Source organism: Archocentrus centrarchus, chromosome 1, assembly GCF_007364275.1.
Source record: "Archocentrus centrarchus isolate MPI-CPG fArcCen1 chromosome 1, fArcCen1, whole genome shotgun sequence".
In the NCBI taxonomy this organism is placed as follows: domain Eukaryota; kingdom Metazoa; phylum Chordata; class Actinopteri; order Cichliformes; family Cichlidae; genus Archocentrus; species Archocentrus centrarchus.
Window position 1 is genome coordinate 11,859,032 of NC_044346.1, and position 9,589 is coordinate 11,868,620.

At 41.2% G+C, this 9,589-nt stretch overlaps 1 protein-coding gene across 1 annotated transcript; it reads right to left on the reverse strand.

The window, feature by feature from the left end:
• Positions 1 to 2,963: 2,963 nt before the first annotated feature.
• Positions 2,964 to 9,356, reverse strand: plrg1 (pleiotropic regulator 1). Its single transcript, XM_030731539.1, has 15 exons — positions 9,188 to 9,356; positions 8,884 to 8,990; positions 7,413 to 7,549; positions 7,161 to 7,214; positions 6,980 to 7,073; positions 6,767 to 6,857; positions 6,583 to 6,681; positions 6,363 to 6,455; positions 5,790 to 5,939; positions 5,365 to 5,466; positions 4,670 to 4,772; positions 4,439 to 4,547; positions 3,934 to 4,073; positions 3,604 to 3,797; positions 2,964 to 3,507 (listed from the first exon to the last, which is right to left on the reverse strand). Exons 1-15 carry the CDS (start codon positions 9,194 to 9,196, stop codon positions 3,448 to 3,450), a joined length of 1,542 nt encoding a protein of 513 aa, XP_030587399.1. The 5' UTR covers positions 9,197 to 9,356; the 3' UTR covers positions 2,964 to 3,447.
• Positions 9,357 to 9,589: the final 233 nt, after the last annotated feature.

Sequence of the window (9,589 nt, forward strand, 5' to 3'; positions counted from 1 at the left end):
AAAAGTGGAATAAATGAAGATATCGCATGTAAGACGGCAAATTGAGCCAAAACAGTGCCTTGCAATGCCTCGCTGTGGTGAGGTGGTTAGAATAACAATGAAATGGTTTAATAAGGTTTTCAAGTGTGAGCAAAAGTACTGGTGTCAGGGTGGCTCACTCTACTGGTAAAAAGGAGAACTGTGCCACAAATTAAAAAAAAAGGTTATCCGGTCACTTTATCCCGTGGGGGGGGGGGGGGGGGGGGGGGGGGGGGGGGGGCGATCAGGTCTGCAACAATGCGAGATTCTTTTTGATGATCCATGATGGATGATGATGCATCAGTCACCTTAAGAAAAAAAAAAAAGGCTCTAATCTAAAATTCAAATTAAAACTCTCACGTGGACCCAAGCAATTTAAACCTACATAAAAAGCGAATAATGACGCTTCTATGTATCGATAAATGCGACAGATACTGCATTTCCCTCAAAAATGTTTATTTTAAATTTAGGAAACAAAGTTCTTCAGCATGACGCATATTGACATTAAAAATATCTATCCTGCCATCTAAAACAATAAAAAAAAATCTGTCCTAATGAACAGAAAATTAATTAAACAGTTACTTAGAATAAAAACTTAACCAACATCATATTAGTGTGAAAAATACTACAAATGAAAACAAAATAGAATGATAAATGCAATAAACTAGCATCTATTTTAAAGTGCAAATAATAAGAGCAAAATGAAAGGAAGAAGGGTAATACTTATGTTGTTTGCAACTTGGGCTATAAGTGGTTCAGTAACACATGGAGGATCTTCGCTGGCTCCAAATAAAGACAGGTAATTTTAATTCTCGCCAAACATATCGAGGCCAAGCTTAGAGCTTGGGTGCCCCCTAGTGGCTGTGGGGGCCCGCTGCATTTGCTCATTACTAAGGATTTCTGCTGTTAGAGTCCGTGCGGGTAGGCTCCTACTGCCACTTGCTGTAGCGACAGTGTAAGTGTTACACAATGAAAACACTACACGGAGCGAGAGAGAGAGATTTCTTGAACATGTCAGTGACTTCCACAGTCACCAGATCTCAGTCCAATAGAGCACCTTTGGGATGTTGTGGAATGGGGGATTTGCATCATGGATGTGCAGCTGACAAATCTGCAGTATCTGTGTGATGCTATCATGTCAATATGGACCAAAATCTCTGAGGAATGTTTCCATTCCTTTCTTTCATTATTAATATTGACATTAATTAATATTAATTAATATTCCTTTCATTCTGATCGTGGACTTCAGCAGGAAGCAGCAGAGGGACTACCATCCACTTGTCATCAGTGGTGCTGAGGTGGAAAGAGTGGACACCTTCAAATACCTGGGAGTGACCATCTCACAGGACCTGTCCTGGACTCATCACATAAACATCACTGTGAAGAAGGCCAGACAGCGTCTCTACCTCCTCAGGCGGCTGAGAGACTTCAAGCTCCCACTCAAGGTGCTCAGGAACTTTTACACCTGCACCATTGAGAGCATCATGCGTGGGAGCATCACCACCTGGATGGGAAACTGCACCAAGCAGGACTTCATTGCCCTAAAAAGGGTGGTTCGTTCAGCTGAACGGACCATCAGAACCACCCTCCCCAACCTGCAGGACATTTACACCAAGCAGTGCAGGCTGAGGGCCATGAAGATCCTAAAACAGCCCAGCCACCCCGGACACTCTCTCTTCTCCCTGCTCCCATCAGGCCGGCGTTACCGCTGCCTGAGGGCTAAGACTGAAAGGTTGAAGAAGAGTTTTTACCCACAAGCCATCCGTCTGCTCAACTCTGAGCCCTAACTGGACCATTATTGCACAGTGTAAATATTATAATTTAAAAAGTGTGTATAGGTATAGTATATAGAGTATAGTGTATAGTGTGAATTACTTTTTTTTTTTTTTTTTTTTTTATTCTTCTTATTTATATGTGTGTGTATATATGGTTGCAGGTACAAAATACATTTCACTGTGCATTGTACTGTGTATAACTGTGCATGTGACAAATAAACACTATCTTTATCTTATCTTATCTTATCACCACCTTGTTGAATCTGTGCGGTGAGGAATTAAAGTAGTTCTGAAGCCAAAAGTGGGTCCAACCAATGCTAGCAAGCTGTAATTAATGAAGTGTTTGATGAGTGTAATTCTGCTAGGAAGCCAAAAATTTTGTACATGTTCTATTAGTGGACAATAAAAAATTTTCCCTCCATATTCGAGATTTTAACAATGTGTAAAACAATGTTACAAAGAACAAAGGAAATGTTGTGAAGGCTGATCCAGCAGGTGCTCTTCAATGGAGCACGTATTAAAAAGTCTATTCATGGCTGTCGTTGCATTACCGGATATCTAAAGACTTCCTGAGCTTTATTAAAAAAAAAAAAAAAAAAGTCTATGGATATGAGCATAATTTAAAGTATGAACTAGCATGTCTGAGATTTCTTGTTTCAGCTAAAAACAATGGTGGCATCTTCTTTTAGGCACTAAGCCAAATGAAAAGTTGCACTCTTAAAACATTTTACTTGAACATCTTTACAACACAGGCATAATAAAATTGCTCTTCATAGAGACTTCGGTAAAAACTTGTTTTAATGAAAGCAATTTGATTACTGTTAACTGGGAGAAAAACAAGGCAAATTATTCATAGAATAATCCTGTTGTATACAGTCTGGATACATACTAAGTATTCTTCCTAGCCCTTTAATCTCCCAGACCTACTGATATTCACCCATTTAGATTAAGATGTGGCCGCCAATTTAGATTTAGCTACAGTTTCTGCTGTTGCAACCTGACCTCACAGGTGAGCAGATAATCCAAACAGCTGATGAAAGCAGAACCACAGCGGAACTCGAGGAGTCCTGTGGAGATCAGCGCTGCTGGGAGGAGATAGTGGGTAGCAGCTGCAAGCACTACAGATACCTCAGTGAGCACACGAACCCATCTCTACTGAACAAAAGCAAGTCTGAAAAATGTGGTCTTTATTCAAATGGAGCAAAATAAACGTCACATTCTGTTTGTTTCCATGTCTGTACAACCGATAATACAAAAAAGTGTTTTGGGACTCAAATTTCCACACTTTGTCTTTCAGGGGTTTGACTCCAGCAAGAACCGGGTCCACTCTGAAGTCTGTCCTTCTGAATGTGAAGAGCAGCTTCTGTGGGTGGACCAGATCTATCAGAGAGCCGTCACCCTCAAAAACAAACACTCCGGGAGGTTCCTGGCAGTCAAAAACAGCAGCTTTATCGCACTAACATCATACGAGGAGGACTGCAAATGGTTTATAGAATAAAGGTGGACGCTTCTGTCAAAGTCGCATTACATGAAGCAAAGTTTGCCTGATGGAAAAGCACGAGCAAACAAAAGCTGCTGGGAGTATCTAAAACAAAAGTTGGTAGAAATAAAACGAATCAATGTTACTGTGACAAGAAGAACAAATAAAAGATCTTTAGAATCTTTTTCTCTTGAGGATTTCTGGTTTCCAGTTGACTGGGTGACTTTCTTCTGTCTGCAAAAAAAACAAAACATGGGTGGTTATTAATTTTTTTTCTGTTTTATGGGAATTAACACAGAAATACAACTGAAATGTGTCAGAGTAACATACAGCAGTGTCATCCTCTTTGTAAACTTTAATGGTCTTGTCAGCCTCTGCGGTGATCAGCCGGCTTTCTGAGTTGTCGAACATGCAAGCGAAGATTCCCGACTCGCTGTCCAGAGATCCGGGCTGCACGGCTGCATGAATACGCTGGAAATTGTAGCCTGTCCTCCAGTCCCACATGTGGATCGTTCCATTGTCGGCTGTATGGTGGGAAAGAAATGCTTCTAATTAATTAATGCATCTAACATTAACCTCCATAAAAACAATTACCAAAAAAAAAAAAAAAAAAAAAAATCAAAACACACGATTAAAGACAGCACAGCAGCTTTTTGTTACCTCCAGACACCAACACGCCATCAGAGTTAACAGCAAGAGTGTTGATGATGGCGTTGTGGCCCGACAGGTTCTGGATGAAGCTGCCATCTGGGAACATCCACTGTTTGATGTTATCAGCAGATCCCGAGGCAAACGTGTACCTGCAAAACACCAAACATGAGATCAGTATCTTACGAACGACAATGCTTCATTAGTTCTTGTAATCAAAGTTATACAGCAGCGTTATATCCTCTATGAACAGATGTACTCCTATAATCTTCAAATAATTATGACTCAAGTGTGACTTTATCTTCATTATAAATTAAAAAACTATTTTTAAAATTAGTCGACCCTTTTTCACAACAGCCACTTTCACATGAAATAGGTGAGCACAGGTGTTACTAATCACATTGATTGTGATTAGTAACACCTGTGTTCACCCATTTCATGTCAAAATATTCTATTTATAATTTTTTTTCAAAAATGCCCCACTTCAACTAACACTAACTTATTAAACAACACTTACTGTCTGGGGTGCAGCACCAGAGTCCGGACAGACTTCTTGTGGTTTGTAAGAGTTGCTCTGGTTTTCCCAGCAATCAGATCCCACAACCTGATGGTTGAATCATGGCTCCCTGCACATATCGATCACATACCAGGGACGAAAGCAAAAAGAACCGACATTAACCCCTGCCTTACTGAGGGATTTTGTCCAGTAATTTCATTGGTGCAATGAGGGATTTGAAAATAGATTTACCTGTGATAATCTGTGGTTCTGCTGCCTGGCACCTCACTGTGGCCACAGTGTTGGTGTGACCAGTGAGTGTGTGCACATTTGCTTTCGTCCTGATGTCCCACACCTGCATGGACAGGGAAGACATGCACTTAGTTTAATTACTTTTCATCTCCATAAAAGACACTCTGCAAAAGGCTTGAGCCACCCCTCATTTCTTCAGAGTTTCTCTCCTTTCTTTAGCCTTTTAACCTTTCTTGTCATTTCTTTAAGCAGTCTTCAGGAATAGTTCTCCTGACTTCCTCTGTACATACCAATGAACCAGAAATGTCAACTTTGGATTCATCTCTCCATCAGACCTGTTGCCACTGATTTTCAGTCCAGCTCTTGTGTAATGTGGCATCCCTCAGCCTTTTCTCCCTGTTTCCCTTCCTTAAGAATGTCTTGTTGACAACCACCCTTCCATTTCTGATGAGGCTTCAGCTAACAGATGGATCCACTGAAGAGTGCAAGCTTTCCTAAAATCTGTTCTGAATGCAGGGGACTTTAGTTTTCATGCTTTCATCTACTCAGATAACTACAGAGGAACTCACAACAACACTAAATTTCCTCTGTTGTGTAAATGGACAGACAGCAGCATAAGCGCGGCCCTAAACCTGATGAATGAAACTCATTCCCTCAACGTCATTCGACACAGAACACACAGATTAGGATCTTACCCTCGCTGTGGCATCTCTGCTGCACGTCACAAGCACATCGATGGTTGGATGTAGATCTAAATCATACACTGCACTGAGGTGTCCGTGGTAGTGCCTGATCACCTAAAACACAAAAAATACAGTTAATAACCATACAAAAACATTACAACTGGAAAGAAAGAAAAAAGGACAATAAATGACCATAACAGGTTTGATTCAACAGAAGCTAGTTTCAGCTGGTCCCTTATTCACTAGAGGTTACCACAGGCAGTAGTTTTTATGCCAGATGTGCTTCCTCATGTAACCCAAAAGGGATTTGTGTTGCTTCCCGGGTTCAAACTGGGGTTCTTTCATTTGTTAGACGAATGTGTAAACCACTATACTATGGAACCAGCAAACACATATCAGTAACTCCCTTCTTCACACAGACTTGTTTAAAAGCACACCTTATTATACTCCAGATCCCAACATTTGACTTGCTTATCCTCTCCACAGGAGAACAGATATGGACTGCGGCTGCTGACAGCCACACCACGCACTGTGCTGATGTGCCCGGTCAGAGAGAGCTTCAGTTTTCCACTGGCCAGGTCCCAGATCTGTCAAGACAAACAGCCTTCAAGTTAAATTAAGATAATGAGAAAATATTTAGACACAGACAACCTTTATTGTCATTCATTATAAACAAATGTACGCAGAACGATATTTCGTTGCATTTTGGCTGGCACAGAGCATACGGAGAAAAAGCATAGTCAGTTGTGTAGGTGAAAATAGGGCCTTAAATAAAACTTAACCATCTGTTGCCATTAATATTGCTAGTAGGCACTGCGGCATGTCTAAACCTACACAAAATACAATCAACTAAATAAACGCAGGTAAAGATACTGAAGAGAACTGACACAAAAAAGAAAAAAATTATTCAGCAGGGTGGGTGTGGGGAAAATAAAATATATGTTCTGTTTGTACAGATTCAGCTCTGGGGATAATAAAATCAACTTCCTGTTATTTTCTGCTTGAGTCACCTTTATAGTTCTATCAGCAGACCCTGTGACAAACCACTGATTCCCAGGCTCCACAGCGATGGACCTCACCCAGCCAAGGTGACCACTGATGACCTACCAGACAAAACAAACTCCAGTTAAAAAACAACGCAGAACATATCTCATGCAGAACTTGCCTGCTATCTGTGTATCATGTCCAAGCAAAACATAAGCTTAAAAAGTTGAAATGATTCATAGTTACCCGAAACAGTTTCCATGGTGGATGCCACTGAGGTTTCGGCATTGTGGGCGCTCTCCGCATGAGGGCAGAATTTCTGGTGCCTCCTCCCTCCATGAGCGACTAAAAACACACCGATTATTAGCGCTGCACTTCTTTGTTACAAACTCATTAGGCTGAGTGAACGCAGAAATAAGCTGTGACCTACCACTACAGTCGACTGAGGGTGAGATCTCTCTGCTCCACCTGCGTGCCGGTGGATGTCAGCAACACTGGCTGCTGTGCGAGTCGCGTCATGCCTACAATTAACCAATAGAGCAAATGATGGTTTATGCGTGCCATTTATTCATTAGAAAGTTTATGCTAAATTATAACCAGGGACTGACCCCATTAGCACTGTGTGTGCAGGGAGAAATTTTACCTAGCTTGTGAGGGGGGTAAAGCCAGTGCCATGGAGTGTACTCCGGTCTCACTGGGATTCCTGTGTATCTTTGTGTCAGCAGTCAATGCCACCCCTGTTGAGAAAAATTACTGGTTATAAACAGTCCAATAAGACTGAAGCACTTAATTCAAAAAGCAAAAAAACCATTAAGAGTAATTACCGGGTCCAGAGGGGTAGGCATGTGTCCCAGTAATCAAGTATTCTGGGTCCTCACCTAGAACAGTTTAAAAAACAAAATGTCTTTAAATTACTTAGGAATATAAGTGTTCAGAAGAACAAAGGTCAGCCTAAATTTAGCCGAGCTTTTTGACGGTATAAATATAACTAATAAAAATCTACTTTTCCACATATCTGCTATCAACAGATTGTCACCATACTTGACGCTGACATGCAGTGACAGCTTCCTCCTCACCTGGCTGTGCGTAGTTCTGGTGACCTTCCAAGCTGCCTGGAAACTGTGAGGCTCTGTCTTTACCTTCCTTCAGGATGGGCAGATGTAACACTGCATCGTACTCTGCCTTCAGTTTAACCCCCATCTTCAACTTGTGGCTGCAGACAGATAAAATAATGATGCAATTCCCTTTAAAACCACATATGTGCTTGATCAACCAGGCAAATGAGCATTTTTAACTCACATAATTCACACACAATAACAAGATCTTACTAGACTTTACCAGGATATGTAACTCTATATAATTTACTGTCTGCTGTGCAGCACCAGAGGTTTGTTTTTTATAGTTAGAGCGTCGACTTCCTACTAATATCCAACTTATTACCATAATGCCAGTATAAATTTAGGGACAACAAATTTTGTGTAATACTGAAAATGTGCAATTCAGCAAACAAAATTCCTGATGAATGAATGCAGCTTATCACCGTTTTTATTCTTCTTTCCGCAGGTCTCTTTAGGGATCACCGCAGCAGATCATCTGCCTCCATATCCCCTATCCCTAGCATCCTCCTCTGCTTCACTACATCCATGAACCTCCTCTATGGTCTTCATTTCCTCCTGCCTGGCAGCTCCATCTTCAACAGCCTTTGTCCAGTATATCCACTATCCCTTCTCTGCACATGTCCAAACCATCTTAGCCTTGTTACTTTAACTTTGTCTCCAAACTGCTCAACCTGAGCCATCCATCTGATCTACTCATTTCTAATCTCATCCATTCTGGTCACTCCCAACTGTAAATCACAACTTCTTCAGCTCTGCCACCTCCACCGCCATCTCTTGTCTTTTTGCCAGTGCCACAGTCTCCAAACCATACACCATAGAAGGTTTCACTACCATCTTGATGATCTGCACGTTTAATCTGGCAAAGATTTTACGCCAGATGCAACTCTCCCCATTTATGTGGGCTTGGGACCAGCATTTGGAGTACACTGGCTTGGCTGGGTTGCTGCAGCCACAAATCCCATCTACATGCTGATTAACAGAAATAATTTGATAATTTGGATACAGGGAGACAGTCCTGTTATTTAGCTTACACACACGTAAATAAATGAGGTCAGAATAATCGAATTGTCAGTATACTGTAACTAATTCAAACATCTCTACAACAATTTCACACGGCATTAGAGCTCGCTAGTTGAACATGATAAATTGGTTTTAAACTAGTCTTAAATTACAAGTAAATACTTTTTTTTTTTAAAGGTTCACAAAGGGCTAACCGTTAAATTAAAAATCCAGTAGCTTACAGATTTGTGTGATGCTTCTTATAATCATGGAGACAGCAGCTGAAACGCTTTCACTGCTCTTCTCTGTGCTGGACCGCACAGCGCTGCAATTTAGCTGCACCAGATTAACACTGAACTCTGAAACCCTTTCACTGACACAGAAACTCGCTTTCACACCGCTATGCGGCAGGTAACACTGTGATATTTACCTTTCATCATCATGCGCGATGGACTTGGCGTGGTCAGACACAAACACATCATGAGTCCTTTTAAGCGATCTGAAGACCAGAGTGTGGACTGAGTGCTTCTGAACATCCTGTAGAAGATGACCATAATTAAGAAAAAAGTCGTTTTTAACCAGTACAAACAGGCCAACATGTAGGAGTTATAAACTTTTATTATATGCAGAGCAAACAAAACGATGAATGTATGTCGTTGCAGCAGTTAGCCGAACCGGGCTGAGCGGCTCGTGGGCGGAAGCACAGAAAAAAAAGGATTAAAACATCGTCTTACCTCAGTCATTGTGGTGATGAAAATATATCGATGTTGTAACGAAGCTGTAAAAAAAAAAGTTTGTTTTTTTAGTAGATAAAACACAAATGTCCTATAATCTCACAAACGCAAAAACATGACCACCGCGACGCTCAAACGACCGGATACCCCGGAAATAAACAGCGCAAAAAGGCCGCTAGCAGTTCGTTAGCGCCACCTATAGCTCAGGAGGGTAAATGATAATTATAAATATGCCTCTTCTTTTTCTTGTTCTTCCTCCTCCACCATCCTCCTCCTCCTCCACCATCATCATCGCCACCACCACCACCACCATGACCACCTCTTCTTCTTCTTCTTCTTCTTCTTCTTCTTCTTCTTCTTCTTCTTCTTCTTCTTCAGTGTTTCACAGCAGTTGGTGTACTT